This window comes from Dermacentor albipictus, chromosome 4 (assembly GCF_038994185.2).
Source record: "Dermacentor albipictus isolate Rhodes 1998 colony chromosome 4, USDA_Dalb.pri_finalv2, whole genome shotgun sequence".
Lineage (NCBI taxonomy): Eukaryota > Metazoa > Arthropoda > Arachnida > Ixodida > Ixodidae > Dermacentor > Dermacentor albipictus.
Window position 1 is genome coordinate 177,336,026 of NC_091824.1, and position 19,674 is coordinate 177,355,699.

Sequence of the window (19,674 nt, forward strand, 5' to 3'; positions counted from 1 at the left end):
TGATTAAGCAACAGCAGCTCAGAAGTCTGCTCCGACGATACAAAGGCTGCTTTTCGACGTCATCGAGGATTCGACAAACACCAGTCGCCAAGCATCGCATAATCACCGAGGAATGCGCTCGACCACTCCGTCAGAGCCCTTACCGAGTTTCGGCGCGAGAACGTGAAGCTATAAGAGAACAAGTCGACGAAATGCTGCGCGACGACATCATCCAGCCATCGAAAAGCCCGTGGGAATCCCCTGTTGTTCTGGTAAAGAAAAAGGACGGAACCCTACGTTTCTGCGTCGATTATCGGCGTCTGAACAAGATCACGAAGAGAGAGAGTAAAACTTTATTAATATAAATAAAACAAGGCACGATGGTTGGAGCCCCTATTCCAGGGCCCCACTGGCACGAGCGGCTCGCTGGGCTTGGTCTAGAAGAGCCAACTGGCTCTCCCGACCCTCGTCCGCAAGCCATGCCTCCCACTGCCTATTCCTCATTAATGGATGTTCGTGTAATATGGGACTGTCTATGTGCGGAGGCCTCCTGGGACACTCCCATGTGATGTGTTTTAGTGTGGGTGTGTCTGTGCACCACGGGCACTCGTCAGTGAACCTCGTGGGGTGTATTCTGTGTAGGTGGTGCAGGTTTGGGTATGTATTCGTCTGAATACGACGCCAGTCCCTCTCCTGTTGGCTGTTTAAATCGGAGTGAGGATGTCCGAAGAAGGACGTATACCCCCTCCCACGGATAGACGACGCATTGGATCGGCTCTGCAACGCTAAATACTTCTCGTCCATGGATCTCAAGTCTGGCTATTGGCAAATAGAAGTCGATGAAAGAGATCGCGAAAAGACCGCCTTCATCACCCCAGACGGCCTCTACGAGTTCAAGGTTATGCCATTCGGACTGTGCTCGGCGCCTGCAACATTCCAGCGCGTGATGGACACGGTTTTAGCAGGATTGAAGTGGCAGACCTGTCTCGTATACTTGGATGACGTCGTCGTCTTCGCCGAAAATTTCGACGTTCACCTTAGGCGGCTGGCAACAGTACTAGAGGCCATCAGGACATCAGGACTTATTCTGAAGCCGGAAAAGTGCCGCTTCGCTTACGAGGAGCTTCTATTTTTAGGCCACGTCATCAGCAAATCTGGAGTCCGCCCCGACCCGCAGAAGACAGCTGCCATAGCAAAGTTCCCACAGCCCATCGACAAGAAGGCAGTGCGTAGATTTCTTGGCATGTGTGCCTACTACAGGCGATTTGTCAAGAACTTTTCACGCATCGCTGAGCCGCTGACGCAGCTAACTAAATGTGACGTCGAGTTCAAGTGGGAAACGCCGCAGGCCGAGGCATTTCAAGAACTCAAACGACGCATGCAGTCGCCGCCCGTACTTGCGCACTTCGACGAGAACGCCGATACCGAAATCCACACTGACGCCAGTAGCCTAGGCCTCGGCGCCGTCCTGGTCCAGAGAAAAGATGGACATGAACACGTGATAGCTTACGCTAGCCGGTCGTTGTCGAAAGCGGAAGGCAATTATTCTACAACCGAAAAGGAATGCCTCGCCATCGTTTGGGCTACAGCGAAATTTCGCCTTTACCTATATGGCAGGCCATTCAAGGTGGTCAGCGACCATCACGCCTTGTGTTGGCTAGCGAATTTAAAGGATCCCTCAGGACGGCTAGCACGGTGGAGCCTCAGACTACAAGAATACGACATCACTGTAACATACAAGTCCGGACGAAAACACTCAGACGCCGATTGCCTATCACGCGCCCCCATTGACCCGCCGCCGCAAGATGACGAGGATGACGACGCCTTCCTTGGTATAATAAGCGCGGAAGACTTCGTCGAACAACAACGAGCGGACCCGGAACTTAAAGGCCTCGTCGATTATTTGGAAGGGCACACCGACGTTGTCCCCAGGGCATTTAAGCGCGGATTATCTTCCTTCACGCTTCAAGACAGTCTACTCGTGAAGAAGAACTTCTCACCAGTCCGCGCCAATTACCTTCTTGTTGTCCCATCAGGACTTCGTCCAGAAGTATTGCACGCCCTACATGACGATCCGACCGCTGGACACCTCGGATTTTCCCGGACACTATCGAGGATACAAGAAAAGCATTATTGGCCGCGCCTGACCGCCGACGTCACCCGTTATGTCAGAACATGCCGAGACTGTCAGCGACGCAAGACACCGCCGACAAGGCCAGCCGCATTACTACAGCCAATCGAGCCTCCTCGCCGACCATTCCAGCAGATAGGGATGGACTTGCTGGGACCCTTTCCGACGTCAATAACCGGAAATAAGTGGATCGTCGTGGCGACGGACTAGCTCACCCGCTTCGCTGAAACAAAAGCACTGCCGAAATGTAGCGCAGCCGAAGTCGCGAAATTCTTTGTCGAAAACATCCTGCCTCGACATGGCGCCCCAGAAGTCCTCATCACCGACAGAGGAACGGCCTTTACAGCGGAGCTTACCCAAGCCATTCTGAAATACAGTCATACAAGGCACAGGAGGACGACGGCCTACCACCCGCAGACGAATGGCCTTACGGAGCGGCTGAATAAGACCCTCGCCGACATGCTAGCGATGTACGTCGACGTCGAACACAAGACGTGGGACGCGGTCCTGCCGTATGTCACCTTCGCGTACAACACGGCGGTGCAAGAAACAACACAGATCACGCCGTTTAAGCTGGTTTATGGCAGGAACCCGACGACGACGCTTGACGCCATGCTGCCGCACGTAACTGACGAAGAGAACGATGACGTCGCTAGCTATCTCCAGCGCGCCGAAGAAGCCCGACAGCTCGCCCGCCTGCGAATCAAGAGCCAGCAGAGGACCGACAGCCGACACTACAACCTCCGACGACGCTTCTTCGAGTACCAGCCCGGCGACCGTGTTTGGGTATGGACCCCGATACGCCGACGAGGACTGAGTGAGAAACTACTGCGACGCTATTTCGGACCCTACAAGGTCATCCGACGTATTGGCGCACTGGACTATCAGGTCGTGCCAGACGGCATTTCGCATTCACAGCGGCGCCGCGCACGACCTGAAGTGGTCCACGTGGTGCGTCTTAAACCGTTTTACGGACGCTAACGAACTTCCCTTATTTTGTTGTTTTCTTTGCTACGAGTGCATATTTATTACTTTCGTTTGTTTGCAGCATCGGGTCGATGCTCTTTAAGAGGGGAGTAATGACACGTATACTTATCTTTATCGGGCGACCACGTTTGGCCGCCTAACAAATGTTATCGCACAGCGCGGGACGTGCCTGCATGTATCCGAACCTTCTGGAAAGCTATCGATGCTTCTATGCGCGGTCTGTTGTCGCCGAACCTTGTGTTATCTGATTTCATCGCTTGACGCGAATGGTGTAGAACATTGTAGAAGGCATGCGGGTCCCAACGATTAGTCTGGAACATTCGACGACTGCTCTAGAAAAGCCGACGCGCTTGACCCGCTGATCAGATTTTCGACGATCGCCGAGCGTGTTCGCCGCTTTCGTTGTGCTATAAGTGTAGCCTGTTTTGTGGGCACAGGTTCGCCCAATAAAAGCTAGTTTTGTATTCCACCGTACTGATTCTTTCTTCACCGTCACTACGACGTGACAGTATTCTGCCGAAGACATCGGTTGAGGGTAACGAGGCTCTTCCCCTTGAAAGTCGTAGGGAGCGGCGAGTCTTCGTGGACGAAAGTTGCGTGGGCGTGGATCAAAACGTTGAGGGGGCGAATCATTGCGTGGTGGTTCGGTCGTAATGTAATGCGGTTCGTCTCTGGAGCCGTTAAGATCCGCGACGTTCACCGAGTGGTTCCAAGTAGTCGAAGGGGGTTCCCAAAGAGTGTCTTGGAAAACGGAGGAGCTGCAACGTGGCGCCGCATAACGTGCCTGTTCGTCATGTCGCTGGAGCTCCTCGCGGACTATCTGGCGGATGGCGGACGAAAGGTCTGGGAGCGGAGGACTGGTGTCAACACTTGCTACAGTCGTTACATTGGCCAGCCGTCCAAACTTTGGTGTAATTCGGCGAGTCTTCAGCGCCTCGAACGTACGGCAGTGCCGTATCAGTTCTGATACAGTGTGCAAGTTCTCTTTACCAATGAGGAAGTTGTACACGTCTTCCGCTATTCCTTTTACCACGTGCCCCACTTTATCTTCCTCTGTCATTTGAGGGTTGACGGTTCGGCACAGCTTCAAAATTTCTTCGATACAGGTACTGCAAGTCTCGCCAGGTACCTGAGCTCTCTGGGCTAATGTGAGTTCCGCACGTTTCCTCTTTGCGTCCGAGTCACCGAAACACTTTTTGATCTCCTCAACGAAGCGTGTCCATGTAGTTAGCATGTCCGTGTGGTTGTCATACCATACCAACGCCGTGCCGGCCAAGAAGAAAACAACGTTCCTAAGCTGACTGGCAGCGTTCCAGTTATTGTATTGGCTTACCCGTTCGTGATGGGTTAGCCACTCATCCACATCTTCCTCTGCGTTCGCCGAGAACGTGCGTGGCTCTCGGTAGTGCTGGATAGGGACTGGGCTCGCCGAGGCACTGCTGGTGAGGGTATTGTGCTCTGTGACCATGATTGAGCGTGACGGCGAAAGTCCGGCGAGGCGACGGCTTCGGCGTAGCTCTTGTGCTGGTGGCTCCGTTGTAGGTCGTGGGAGTTACCCCGCACAGCTCCACGAAATGTTACACACGAGGTGTTTAATGCAGAACCAGATGAATCTGGTTGATAGGCGCGGTTGTTGAAGAGCGGTCTCGCGGCAGCTTGGCTAACGTCGTCCTCTTCTTTCTTTCATCTGGTTGTCTGCGCGGCAGGCGTGGTTCATGACAGCTTGTGACAATATGAACCGAACATTTTGTTCGATATGCTGCATGCAGTGTAGGACTTCGTCTTTCTTTTTTGCACTACTTTCCAGTACAATGGCTTCTTATACGCGCTAGCACAAGATGAAGTATAATAGAAAATCAGTAGTTTGAACGTACGTTGGAAGTGATGAGCTTTGTATCCGTCGCTGATTGCTGGGCGCACTATTATTGAGGACGTGAAGGTTGTTTTCTGCGGTCATTCGCAACGTGTGAGACTGTTGCGCGCCTGTTCCCATCACGACGGCGTTTGCTCGAGCGCCCTGGTCTACCACTGTGCAGCGTCGGAGTGCGGCGTGCGGCCCATGCGGCCCCTGGGCCGCATTGTGGGCGGCCGTGTCTCCAAACCAGGCGACTACCCGTGGCAGGTGGGCATCAAGTACCGCAGCGGTTTCCGCACCATCCACCTCTGCGGAGGGGCACTCGTCGCCGACAGATGGGTGCTCACGGCGGCGCACTGCTTCCAACAGTAAGGCACTTCGCGCACCGGCTGGCGCATGCGCACTCGAAGCGATAAACGAGTGCGGAGTGAACAGATCCACGTGGCCAGTGCGGCACGGCCTCTGTCAATGAGAATAACCTCGAAGGCGGGTTTAGATCAGCGTGTCAGGAGTTAGTAGTGCAATAAGACACAGAGATGCCCTGTGTACGTCTAAACGAAGGCTGCTGGGGATGATAGCATAAATTGTTTTCGGAATGAAATTAAAGCGCATGAAAACAAATAGTTCGTTTAGTTAGAATGCTTAGCTAATTAGTTGACTTACATTGCTAGTAGCTTGATTAGTTATTTAGCTTTATTTAGTTATTATATACTCTTCGTTACCTATTAGTCACTTAGGTAAATCATTTGTTTTTCATTTAGCTAATAAAGTTTCTTATTTATGCGTAATTATATTTAGTCAATGAGTTTGTTATTATTTCGTTTAGCTATTAGTATATTTAGTTACTCATTTATCGATTTGCTTAATTACTTAGCTATTAGTTACGTAAATGGTGTATTAGTTCAATTAGTTTTGTTATTGCAGTTACGTTAGTTATTAGGGAGTTTTGTTAGTTATTAATTATGGAAGTGGTCAAATGATTTTAGCTTAATTAGCTTATGTGGTTAGATTAGTAAGTTAGGTTAATTCAGTTAATGATTCGTTTGAGAATTGTTAAGTTTAGTTAATGACTTAGCTGTTTCGTTAGATAATTTGAAATAATTATATTGTGCGAGTTAACTCATTAGTTTAGTTTGTTTTATTAGTTTGGTTAATGAAGTTATTTATAGTTATGTTTGGATATATACGTTAGTTAATACTTCGTTTACTAAGATTAGTTAAGCTTAGCATTAGTTCACTACATTATTTAGTTTTGTTGGTTAGTTAGTTAGCTTATTAGGCTATTTGTTGGATATTTAGTGAATCAGTTTTTTTGCCCTTGTTGGTCAGGTTAGTTACTATTTAGCTAAGTTCAGAATTTACTAGTGTGCATTAGTTATAAAATAAATTTAGTTAATTAGTAAGTTTAGCAGTTTATTAGTACAGTTAGCCAGCCTAGTTAATCGTCCTTGCAACTGAACTGACACGTAAACACAGAACAAATGTTAGGCATATTGTCGCTATCACGAAGCATGCTGTCACTATACAGGGTGCTTCAGCGAACACTTTAAAAATTTTTAAAGGTTGCCTGTGGCAGATCGCTCAATTCTAGTTTATGAGTCGGTCTACTCGAAGCGGCAGACGCTACTTGCAAAAAAATTACAATGCGAAATGGACTAATTAACAAGAATTCAAGCATTAACTTTTTAGCTAATTATCATATTGCAATTTACAAATTTGAGCTGTGGAGTTCGCAAGGCGGATCCACTTGGAATGTATTCTCAGGAAGACACCAGTTTCTAGATATAAATTCCGGAACTTTGCGGAGAAATGCATTTGCGTGCCAGTTACTTGTGTGCTTCAGTGCATGAAACGACTTTTTCTTAGCAAACTAACTGGAACGCCAATGCATTTCTTTGCAAAGTTCGGGAATTGATATCTCGAAACTGGTGTCATCTTGAAAATTCGTTCCAAGTGGATCCGCCTTGCCAACTCCACGGCTATAATTTGTAAATTACAATATGGGCCATAATGAAATTAGTTAAAAACTTAAATAGGGAATTTTATTAACTAGTCGATACTGCATCTCAATTTATTGTGCAAGTTTTGTCCGCCGCTTCGAGTAGATTAAGTCATGAACTAGAATTGTGATATCTGCCACAGGCAACTTGTAAAGATTTTTGAAAGTGTTTGTTGAAACACATTGTATATCTCTAGAGACACGAACCATTCAAAGAACGAAATGCGAGCTGCAATTAACGCAGCCCTTTCATGTGTAATTACATAAAAAGTGCGACATAAAAGCCGGTTTGTAAAGAAGGAGTAGTCGCAAGGGTACCTTTTGAATTGTGAATTAGGCCGCCGTTAAAAATACAGGTGAACATGGAAATGACACAACGCGTTGTATCATGAGAAGCCAACATACAAGGACACCAAGGAAAACATAGGGGAAATTTCTTGTAGTTACTGATTGAATTGAAGAAATGATAAATTAATGGCAATGAAAATGGATGAAAAACAACTTTGCCTCGGGTGGGGAACGATCCCACGCGCCGCCACCACGCTAGCTATACACTCCCAAGGTTAGTTCTAGTAGTAACACATAAATACCCAAGAAAGCGGATGGGAAAACGGTGCCGCAGTAGCTCATTTGGTTAGAGCATCCTACGCTTAATGCGAAGACGTGGGATCGTTCCCCACCTGCGGCAAAGTTGTTTTTTCATCCACTTTCATTGCCATTAACTTATCATTTCTTCAATTCAATCAGCAAGTATAAGAAATTTCCCCTACGTTTCCCTTGGCGTCATTGTTTGTTGGTTTCTTACGACATGATTAATAAAAATCGGGCCCCTCGGTTAACCCCCTTTCTTGTTCTTACAACGCGCTGTAGTTTTTTCCGAACTGTACGCGTCGAAAGTTTTTGAATACTGTAAAAGCGGCGCGGCGATTTACAAGTTGTGCCGCCAGTAATGACAGTCAGCTCGTGCTCGCACAAGATTTACTACATTGATTACATTGTTAACTGCATGCTTGCGCGAAAGCAGACGCAAAGAACGCCCACAGTCCGGGCTCCGTCCCCGGGGCGTCTGCGCTCCCACGCATGCGCAGGTAAAGCCCGGGGCGCCCAGCCGTGTGGCTTTGGCTCAGCGCGGGAGGTATACGCACGAGGCGTTCCCATAGCGTTGCGCGAGAATTTCGTGAGCAAAAGAGAAATTGCCGGTTTCGCTACACCGACTGCGATAGGAAAGCTCTACGGTTTAGCGTGGCGCTCGAACTTCTCAGACGTCGTTGTAATTAAAACGGGTCCGAGTCTCGAACGCGATATGCGCGGGTGCACCAACATTTCTGGCACCCTTACCACGCCGTTACTACGCACTGGTGTGTAAAATAGCGATGCTAAAATGATTGTTTGTGTTGCCTTGTTGCCTTAAGCGTCAAATGTTACTCTTGCCTTCATATGTAATATGCCCACCACCACTACAGGTTGAAACGTGGGCATTAGAAAATAAATTACAATATACAATTTCTCTTGCACATTCACAAGCCTGTGCTGCTGTGAAGGAATTCTTTGACAGATGCTTTGCACTGAGGCCGGAATCCATCTTGCAGCCAGTTACGCCACGATGACACATCAAAATTTAAAGTAAGTAAACAAGCGTAAGAGGTGTTCTACGGCAGTCATTTCCGCTCGAGTTTTATTGCTAAAAGGTTATATACGTGCGCACTAATGCTTAAACTTCCTCTGTCATCGCTGAAACAATGAAGAGGCTGATTTGTTTAAGTACCGTCAACGCCGCTACGGCGCATCAATTGCAATGTTGATGCCGGTATCTGTACCGATTCGTCGCAATTCAAGCTACACACTTGGTGTCATTTTTCTGCTGCCTGTAGCCGAAGAAACATATCGAGGTACATCTTCCGCCTTGGAGACTACAACAAGAGTGTCATGGAGCCAGGTGAGATTCACTCCAAAGGTGACATGGTAAGTGGCCTCTTCTCCACTGATTCAGCTGAAGGGGACCTTCAAAACACATCCCCTAAAGCAGTCAAATAATGATTACAATAACAACAGCATTTCAGATTTGTGAAGGCACAAGTTCTGAGCAGACGCCCTGAACACACAATAAAGTGTCACGTGGTAGTGACGGTGACGAAAGAAGCAGTACGGTGGAATACAAAACTAGCTTTTATTGGGCGAACCTGTGCCCACAAAACAGGCTACACTTATAGCACAACGAAAGCGGCGAACACGCTCGGCGATCGTCGAAAATCTGATCAGCGGGCCAAGCGCGTCGGCTTTTATAGATCAGTCGTCGAATGTTCCAGATTAACTGATGGGACCCGCGTGTCTTCCACAAAGTTCTACACCATTCGTGTCACGCGATGAAATCTGATAACACAAGGTTCGGCGACAACAGACACGCGGATAGAAGCGTCGATAACTTTCCAGAAACGTCGGATACATGCAGGCGCGTCCCTCGCTCTGCGACTACAGTTGTTAAGCGGCGAAACGTGGTTGCGCGATAAAGATAAGTACACGTGTCATGACCCCCCTCTTAAAAAGCATCGACCCGATGCTGCAAACAAACGAAAGTAACAAAGAAAAGCACTCGTAGCAAAGAAAACAACAAACTAAGGAAGTTCATGAGCGTCCGTAAAATGGTTTAAGGCGCACCACGTGGACCACTTCAGATCGTGCGCGGCGCCGCTGTGAGTGCGAAATGCCATCTGGCGCGACCTCATAGTCTATAGTGCGCCAATACGTCGGATGAGTTGTAGGGTCCGAAATAGCGTCGCAGCAGCTTTTCACTGAGTCCTCGCCGGCGTATCGGGGTCCATACCCAAACACGGTCGCCGGGCTGGTACTCGACGAAACGTCGTCGGAGGTTGTAGTGTCGGCTGTCGGTACGCTGCTGCGTCTTGATCCGTAGGCGGGCGAGCTGTATAGGCTTCTTCGGCGCGCTGGAGATAGCTAGCGACGTCAACATTCTCTTCGTCAGTGATGTGGGGCAGCATGGCGTCGAGCGTCGTCGTCGGGTTCCTGCCGTAAGCCAGCTTAAACGGCGTGATCTGTGTTGTTTCTTGCACCGCCGTGTTGTAAGCGAATGTTACGTACGGCAGGACGGCATCCCAGGTCTTGTGTTCGACGTCGACGTACATCGCTAGCATGTCGGCGAGGGTCTTATTCAGCCGCTCCGTAAGGCCATTCGTCTGCGGGTGGTAGGCCGTCGTCCTCCTGTGCCTTGTATGACTGTATTTCAGAATGGCTTGGGTAAGCTCCGCTGTAAAGGCCGTTCCTCTGTCGGTGATGAGGACTTCTGGGGCGCCATGTCGAGGCAGGATGTTTTCGACAAAGAATTTCGCCACTTCGGCTGCGCTACCTTTCGGCAGTGCTTTAGTTTCAGCGAAGCGGGTGAGGTAGTCTGTCGCCACGACGATCCACTTATTTCCGGTTGTTGACGTCGGAAAGGGTCCCAGCAAGTCCATCCCGATCTGCTGGCATGGTCGGCAAGGAGGCTCGATTGGCTGTAGTAATCCGGCTGGCCTCGTCGGTGGTGTCTTGCGTCGCTGACAGTCTCGGCATGTTCTGACATAACGGGCGACGTCGGCGGTCAGGCGCGGCCAATAATACTTTTCTTGAATCCTCGATAGTGTCCGGGAAAAACCGAGGTGTCCAGCGGTGGGATCGTCATGTAGGGCGTGCAATACTTCTGGACGAAGTCCTGACGGGACAACAAGAAGCTAATTGGCGCGGACTGGTGAGAAGTTCTTCTTCACGAGTAGACTGTCTTGAAGCGTGAAGGAAGATAATCCGCGCTTAAATGCCCTGGGGACAACGTCGGTGTGCCCTTCCAAATAATCGACGAGGCCTTTAAGTTCCGGGTCCGCTCGTTGTTGTTCGGCGAAGTCTTCCGCGCTTATTCTACCAAGGAAGGCGTCGTCATCCTCGTCATCTTGCGGTGGCGGGTCGATGGGGTCGCGTGATAGGCAATCGGCGTCTGAGTGTTTTCGTCCGGACTTGTATGTTACAGTGATGTCGTATTCTTGTAGTCTGAGGCTCCACCGTGCCAGCCGTCCTGAGGGATCCTTTAAATTCGCTAGCCAGCACAAGGCGTGATGGTCGCTGACGACTTTGAATGGCCTGCCATATAGGTAAGGGCGAAATTTCGCTGTAGCCCAAACGATGGCGAGGCATTCCTTTTCGGTTGTAGAATAATTGCCTTCCGCTTTTGACAGCGACCGGCTAGCGTAAGCTATCACGTGTTCATGTCCATCTTTTCTCTGGACCAGGACGGCGCCGAGGCCTAGGCTACTGGCGTCAGTGTGGATTTCGGTATCGGCGTTCTCGTCGAAGTGCGCAAGTACGGGAGGCGACTGCATGCGTCGTTTGAGTTCTTGAAATGCCTCGGCCTGCGGCGTTTCCCACTTGAACTCGACGTCACATTTAGTTAGCTGCGTCAGCGGCTGCGCGATGCGTGAAAAGTTCTTGACAAACCGCCTGTAGTAGGCGCACATGCCAAGAAATCTACGCACTGCCTTCTTATCGATGGGCTGTGGGAACTTTGCTATGGCAGCTGTCTTGTGCGGGTCGGGGCGGACTCCAGATTTGCTGATGACGTGGCCTAAAAATAGAAGCTCCTCGTAAGCGAAGCGGCACTTTCCCGGCTTCAGAGTAAGTCCTGATGTCCTGATGGCCTCTAGTACTGTTGCCAGCCGCCTAAGGTGAACGTCGAAATTTTCGGCGAGGACGACGACGTCATCCAAGTATACGAGACAGGTCTGCCACTTCAATCCTGCTAAAACCGTGTCCATCACGCGCTGGGACGTTGCGGGCGCCGAGCACAGTCCGAATGGCATAACCTTGAACTCGTAGAGGCCGTCTGGGGTGATGAAGGCGGTCTTTTCGCGATCTCTTTCGTCGACTTCTATTTGCCAATAGCCAGGCTTGAGATCCATGGACGAGAAGTATTTAGCGTTGCAGAGCCGATCCAATGCGTCGTCTATCCGTGGGAGGGGGTATACGTCCTTCTTCGTGATCTTGTTCAGACGCCGATAATCGACGCAGAAACGTAGGGTTCCGTCCTTTTTCTTTACCAGAACAACAGGGGATGCCCACGGACTTTTCGATGGCTGGATGATGTCGTCGCGCAGCATTTCGTCGACTTGTTCTCTTATAGCTTCACGTTCTCGCGCCGAAACTCGGTAAGGGCTCTGACGGAGTGGTCGAGCGCATTCCTCGGTGATTATGCGATGCTTGGCGACTGGTGTTTGTCGAATCCTCGATGACGTCGAAAAGCAGCCTTTGTATCGTCGGAGCAGACTTCTCAGCTGCTGTTGCTTAATCATAGGGAGATTTGGATTAATGTCGTAGTCTGGTTCGGGAACCATGGTCGTCGGGGTAGATGCGGCGGAATCCGATAGGACAAACGCATTACTTGTTTCTAGAATTTCCTCGATGTACGCGATCGTCGTGCCCTTGTTGATGTGCTTGAACTCCTGGCTGAAGTTTGTCAGCAACACTTCAGTTTTCCCTCCATGCAGTCGAGCGATCCCTCTTGCGACGCAAATTTCACGGTCTAGCAGTAGACGTTGGTCGCCTTCGATGACGCCTTCTACGTCAGCGGGTGTTTCGGTGCTGACCGAAATAACAATACTGCAGCGAGGCGGGATGCTCACTTGATCTTCAAGCACACTCAAGGCGTGGTGACTACGAGGACTCTCCAGCGGCATTGCTTTATCTTCCGACAGCGTTACTGACTTCGACTTGAGGTTGATGATTGCGCCGTGTTGGTCCAGGAAGTCCATACCGAGAATGACGTCTCGTGAACACTGTTGGAGGATAACGAAGGTGGCAGGGTAAGTCCGGTCATGAATGGTTATTCTTGCCGTGCAGATCCCAGTCGGCGTGATGAGGTGTCCTCCAGCGGTGCGAATCTGAGGGCCTTCCCATGCGGTCTTCACTTTCTTCAACTGGGCGGCGATGTGTCCACTCATTACGGAGTAATCGGCCCCTGTGTCGACTAAGGCAGTGACTTTGTGGCCGTCGAGAAGCACGTCGAGGTCGGTTGTTCTTTGTCTGGCATTGCAGTTAGGTCTTGGCGTTGGATCACGGCTGCGTCGTGTTGAAATGAAGTTGGAACGTCGCGTCGTCAAGTCGTCTTTCGTCGGTGTAGTTTTGACTTCCAGACTTCGTCGGGACGGTGGCGTGTCGTCATTAGGTCGTCGAGATGGTTTCTTCGTCGTCTTCGTCGGCCCCGGAGGATCTTGGTCAGTTCGACGAACAGCAACCGCACCTCCATCGGTTGCTGCTTTTAGTTTTCCGGGTATGGGCTCGCTGACCGGCCCCGGGCTGGGCCAGTGTATGGTCGGCGCTGCGGCGACAGGTAGCGGCCTGGTGATGGCGAACGGGACGGCCGTCGAGGGCTCCACTGAGTAGCGGCGAGGTAATCGGCGATGTCACGTGGGCGCTCGCCAAGCTGTGGACGCGGCGCGTTGACGGCGAAACCTCGCAGTCCCATCTCCCTGTACGGACATCGTCGGTAGACGTGACCCGCTTCTCCGCAGTGGTAGCAGAGCGGGCGGTGGTCAGGAGCACGCCAGATGTCCGTCTTCCTCGCGTAGGTGCGCTGGGCGACGGGTGGTCGTGCTGGCGGCGGCGGCGGCGGACGACGAAACTGTGGCGTGACAGGGCCCTGGCGTGGTCGCGGAGGGGGTCCTTGACGGCGTGCGACGGCGGCGTAGGTCATCGCTTGCGGCTCACGCTGCGGCGATTCAGGGGCTACTCCAAGTTGTTGTTGGAGCTCCTCACGCACGGCGTCGGCAATCGAAGCCACTTGAGTCTGTGATGATGGGAACAGCTTTTGTAGCTCCTCCCGCACGACAGCTCGGATAGTCTCGCGTAGGTCGTCGGCGGCGAGTGACTGAACTCCGGCGTAGTGGGTAGAGCTTGTACGGCGGTTGAATTGCCGGTTCCGCATTTCGAGTGTCTTCTCGATGCTGGTGGCCTCGCGAAGGAACTCTTCTACGGTCTTCGGTGGGCTTCGTATAATTGCGCCGAAAAGTTCTTCCTTCACACCACGCATGAGAAGGCGGACTTTCTTCTCCTCAGGCATATCCGGGTCGGCATGGCGGAACAGACGTTTCATTTCTTCCGTGAAGATGGCGACGTTCTCGTTAGGTAGCTGCACTCGGGCGTCCAGCATGGCTTCGGCCCTTTCCTTGCGCACGACGCTCGTAAAGGTGCGCAGGAAGCCGGTACGGAAGAGGTCCCATGTCGTCAAGGTCGACTCCCGGTTCTCAAACCACGTTCTGGCGGCATCTTCTAAGGCAAAGTATACATGCCGCAGCTTGTCGTCGGAGTCCCAGTTGTTAAAAGTCGCGATTCGTTCGTAGGTCTCCAACCAGGATTCTGGGTCTTCAGTCGCTGCTCCATGGAAGGTCGGTGGGTCCCGAGGTTGTTGTAGGATAACGGGGGACGCTGGGGCAGCCATTGGGGTTGTTTTGACCACGATCTTCTTTGTCGACTCAGGTAGAAGTCCGTGCTCTAAGGGCAGTCCTTGCAGTCTGCGGCTAGCACGCTGGTCTTCGGCGATGTTAGTTTTGTCCTCGGGCTTTGGGCTTGGATCGCGGCTTTGCGGGGGCGTTCGGTACATGAACGCACAAGCACCTCCATCAGATGTCACGTGGTAGTGACGGTGACGAAAGAAGCAGTACGGTGGAATACAAAACTAGCTTTTATTGGGCGAACCTGTGCCCACAAAACAGGCAACACTTATAGCACAACGAAAGCGGCGAACACGCTCGGCGATCGGCGAAAATCTGATCAGCGGGCCAAGCGCGTCGGCTTTTATAGATCAGTCGTCGAATGTTCCAGATTAACTGATGGGACCCGCGTGTCTTCCACAAAGTTCTACACCATTCGTGTCACGCGATGAAATCTGATAACACAAGGTTCGGCGACAACAGACACGCGGATAGAAGCGTCGATAACTTTCCAGAAACGTCGGATACATGCAGGCGCGTCCCTCGCTCTGCGATTACAGTTGTTAAGCGGCGAAACGTGGTTGCGCGATAAAGATAAGTACACGTGTCAAAAGCAAAAAAAGAAAAACAAGCTTGCATCTTAACCGGAGCGACCGGTTAACACAACAAGAAGCAGTTAACTCTTCTCGCCTCTGAAAGTTAGCACTGTGGTTTTGTGACCGGTTACGAAAAGAAAGCATCCAAGGTTCGTGAGGATGCCTCTCTTTGACTTGAGCGGATGGCGTCATTGCTTTCAGTTGAAGAGACTGAATTAATAAAGCAATCGACTCCACATCTCCTTGCGACGAAAACCCAAAACCCCGACATTTGTCAACATTAAACGTAGGTGTTAAACCCTCGGGTGGCACAACAAATAGATGTCAGAACAAGGCATCTCAGGGCGCCCTGCGCGGGTGAACAATAGCAGGAAAGCGGTGTACATGACTAGAAACTATCACATCGAGAAAGTTACTCACATAACCGAAGCAAAGCTTGGTCGGCCGGCTCTTCCCCAACCCAACTACGGCACGTCACGGCGAACACACCAGGCACAGAAGGAGAGCTCATAACGCAAAAGTCGGGGTCGCATCACCGTCATCATCATCAGCATGTCCGCTGTACGACAAAGACCGAGGTAGATATGAGCAAAAGAACCGCACTTATGTTAGGCCGCGCCCATTGAGCAATGCGCCTCACTCGCTTCTCAATTGAGCACTCTTAGCGGAGGCCTAAGAGCCTTCTTACTATGGATATAGTCGTAATGGCTTGAAAAAACGTTTCCTACATCGTAGTGAGCGCAACTAGGAGGCGGAGAAACGGCGGTCGGTGACCACCGATACGCGCTTTGCTGAATGTTACGAGTCTACATAGCTGAGGGGACACGTAGGTGTGTCGCCACGACAATTGTTTTCAGCTAAACGCGTTTCACAGCGAGCCCACTGCGAGCGATATCTGCACATACACATAGCAAACAGCACGCGGCGCGAGGTCGTGTTGTCAGCAGCGGTCGATGCACTGGAGCTGCCGGACTACCAAAGTAGTCACTGGTGATTGAAAAACAAAAATCGTTTCACGTTGTTCTGTTTTAGTGTGTGACAGTGCGCGAAGCCAGTGTCGTAGATAAAAGGAGCGGTGCGGCGAAGACACCGTAACATCGAGAGCGAATGGGTGGGCGCAAGAAGCCGACGACGAAGAAGCGACGCGCGTGATATCTGACGCGCCGTCAAAACAAAATACTAAGAAGAAAGGAATCATTAAGGGCCGTACACGATGGGTTACGTAGAAGAAAGCGAAAGAAGAAGAAGAGATGAGACCCTATAACGGGCTGGTGGTGCTCGGACGCACGTGAGCGTCGAGGAGGTCAGCGGCCGGCGGGAGTAAGCCGTCGGGCTTCCAGACTGCAGAGCCTGCACCCACCGCGTGACCGTACTGAGCTGTCGGGCCTCGGGCTTCCACATTGCCGCAGGCAGAACCTGCCTAACCTCCGGCGCCCGTACAAGTTCCCATCGCGTGACAACCTGGAGGTCGCTCGAGGAGCGACCAGTGCCTTCCGTCGACGACGGCTCGGCGCTCTTCGCCTACGCGACAACGTGCCACGACTGTTGGTGAGCCGCATCCCCGCTCTCAGTCGACTGTCCCTGTGTATTCGGACTCACCTAACAACTATAGAATAGCGGTGACTGATTAATGAGGACTGCGTTTGTTATAAGCAGTGTGGAGTGCTCTTTATCCTTTTGTTTCTTTTTCTATCCTTTGTTTATGTGTGTTTTCTTTCCACTTTCTATATGTAAATATACATTCTTTTTTCACTTATGAAATCAAATGCCCTAATCCTTCATTTGAATAGGAAACATGGATAGCGATGTTATTTTAAGTCGCTTTCCATAAGCGAACCGTGACACACGTATATCGAGACAGGAGAGAGAGAGAGAGATAGAGAGAGAGAGAGAGAAAAACTTTATTTGGTTCCTTCAAGGATTTAGCGTCTCGAGGTCTCCGTCGTCTTCTTGGGCGCCGGCGACTTGGAGCCTCTTCCGGCAAGGGTGGGCCCCTATTCCAGGAAGAAAATTTATATGCCTTACTGCGAAAAAGTTTTATAGAGTGTATGGCGCTTTCGAGCACTTGGTAAAGCAATTTCCTACGAAGACTGTAATTAACTAACTCTCTGGAAACTTTGCTCACGCATCACGCACATTTCCTCAAAATGTCAAGATTGCGGCATTTTTAGTTCTTTCAGGACGTCGGGTAAACTTCCTACAAGGTTCGTAAAATACACTTCTAAAGCTCCAGAACACTGCGCACCTAATTTTTTACAAAGGGTGTAATTAACTATACACTTAAAGGATTCAGTACACGTCTCCCATAACACGGACCCCATTCTCGGCAAGTGTGAAATTGCTAGCGCATTTTGTTCTAACGGGGATATAAGGAAAGAACGTAAGCGTTTCATATACCGCTTCCAAAGAGGCAGGAAATGGCGGTTTAGCAAGCTTTATTTAGCCACTAATTGACCCACACACTACAAAATTGGCCTAAACATCATCCTTATCAGGCCTGCTTATTCCCTCTAAATACAACTTCGGTCAATGATCTGCTTCTGTCAGGAACACAGTAAAAACCGGCACTTTCGAGCGCTTCTATGGTGGCACTAAAAGCATCGCTGTAAACGAATGTCTGGCATCCACAGCGACAACAAGGTTTAGCGTCGCGCAACAAAACCGCGCTCAACGCACCAACTGCAGCGTGCCCGGAAGGCGGAGACACGACGCCCTGCTTGAGGCAACGAACTCTCGCGTCTTTCAGGCTGCAGCACTCGAACAGGTACGACCGCAGGGTTTGCCGCGTGCAAGCAGCAGGTGGACGCATTCGAATGCACGCTATCGGGAACTGTCGTGGTAGGTCCGCTGCAGTGATGCGCAAATGAAAGAAAACTTGCTGCTCTAGGTAAACTTCCGAAGGACGGTGACTCCAGACAGATTTGGCAAATATTAAGCGTTGTGGCGAGGCTGAATCAAAAGACTTACTGCCGATAATGTTTCGGCAGGCGCAGTCATCATCATCATCATCATCAGCCTGGTTACGCCGACTGCAGGGCAAAGGCCTCTCCCATACTCCTCCAACAACCCCGGTCATGTACTAATTGTGGCCATGCCGTGCCTGCAAGCTTCTTAATCTCATCCGCCCACCTAACTTTCTGCCGCCCCCTGCTACGCTTCCCTTCCCTTGGGATCCAGTCCGTAACCCTTAATGACCATCGGTTATCTTCTCTCCTCATTACATGTCCTGCCCATGCCCATTTCTTTTTCTTGATTTCAACTAAGATGTCATTAACTCGCGTTTGTTCCCTCACCCAATCTGCTCTTTTCTTATCCCTTAACGTTACACCTATCATTCTTCTTTCCATAGCTCGTTGCGTCGTCCTCAATTTGAGTAGAACCCTTTTCGTAAGCCTCCAGGTTTCTGCCCAGGCAGGCGCAGTGAATGAGTTCAATACCTACTTTAATAATATTACGCGAAGCCTATCGGGCAGCGCTTCGTGCTCATAGCCAACTTGTTCATATGTAGGCGTCGTCACTAGCTTCCATTTTAGGTATACCACGTCTGAAGGCGCCGTCAAGCCGTTTGATACAGGTTCCTTGCCAAGGTGGCCACCAATGTCGGAAAATAATTATGATGATGATGGTCATACTAATGACACAAGGAGGTGCAGGCCAATATCGATACAGAGTGTCATTGGTAACATTTTTGAGATAGTAGTTCAGCTGCAGTTAAAAAAACTTACACTTGCGATAACAACTTCAAATGCTCCGAACAGCACAGTTTTGCTCCCAACATGTGTACGTCAGCGGCACCAGTAACATTATCACATATTCTGAACTCATCCTTGCATATCAGTGATATAGCTGTTGGGAGTGTTATACATATATATATATATATATATATATATATATATATATATATATATATATATATATATATATATATATATATATATATATATATCAGGCACGTACCCAGGGGGGGCCCGGGGGGGCCCGGGCCCCCCCCCCCCCGAGATCAAGTGGCATACCTCCCCCCCCCCCCCCCCTCTTCACCCAATCCACCACTCCTCACACATTCCTAAAGCGCCGCCAGATCAATGTTGAGACTTCGCAGCTGTTCATCGGTCAGCATTATGCTGCCTTTATCACTCCTTTTAGATGGCGGTAGTTATCGCCATCTCTTGTAATGTGAAAGACAGTTTTCTCGTAGATTCCGCACCCGCGCGATTAACTCGAGATGCGTTTAGTTGTCACCATCTATTCAACTGTCACGCGCATAGCTGTTGCTTTTGTTAGTTCAAGCTTCTTTGTTTAGGCTGATCCTGGGACCAGGAGAGGGATGCGGCTGTTACTCAGCTGGTCTGTACTCTAATGGAACGAGTTGCGGCCGGAGAAAACGCCAATTGCGTTTAACTTATCCCTTTGCTTCATTGTTTCCTTGAGTTACGGCTCGCCGCGACGCTGGCAGATGCCCGGAATCATATACACGTGATATCGGTTAGATAAGGTGGGAAATAAAATAATGTGAAAGAGCGTCCATCAGGGAACCCTGCAATAACCCTTCAACCCATAAGCAAGATGACGGTCGCCCGTTACCTCGTCTGTTTTTCCCTAACTGTATAGCACTTTTCGTGCAAAATTGGCAACTGGAAACAAAAATCGCAAGGAGTTGAGAAATT

The 19,674-nt window shown here is 50.3% G+C and overlaps 1 protein-coding gene across 3 annotated transcripts in view; it reads left to right on the forward strand.

The window, feature by feature from the left end:
- The window catches only part of LOC135908630 (anionic trypsin-2-like), an 82,629-nt gene that overhangs the window by 36,039 nt on the left and 26,916 nt on the right, over window positions 1-19,674 (forward strand). For 2 of the 3 annotated variants that reach the window (XM_065440477.1, XM_065440474.1), the window contains exons 2-3: window positions 5,134-5,320; window positions 8,823-8,887. In XM_065440477.1, coding sequence (XP_065296549.1) covers window positions 5,134-5,320; window positions 8,823-8,887 — 252 coding nt within the window. Of the gene's footprint in view, window positions 1-5,133; window positions 5,321-8,822; window positions 8,914-19,674 lie in introns of all 3 variants that reach the window. The other variant, XM_065440475.1, reaches the window with a different exon arrangement.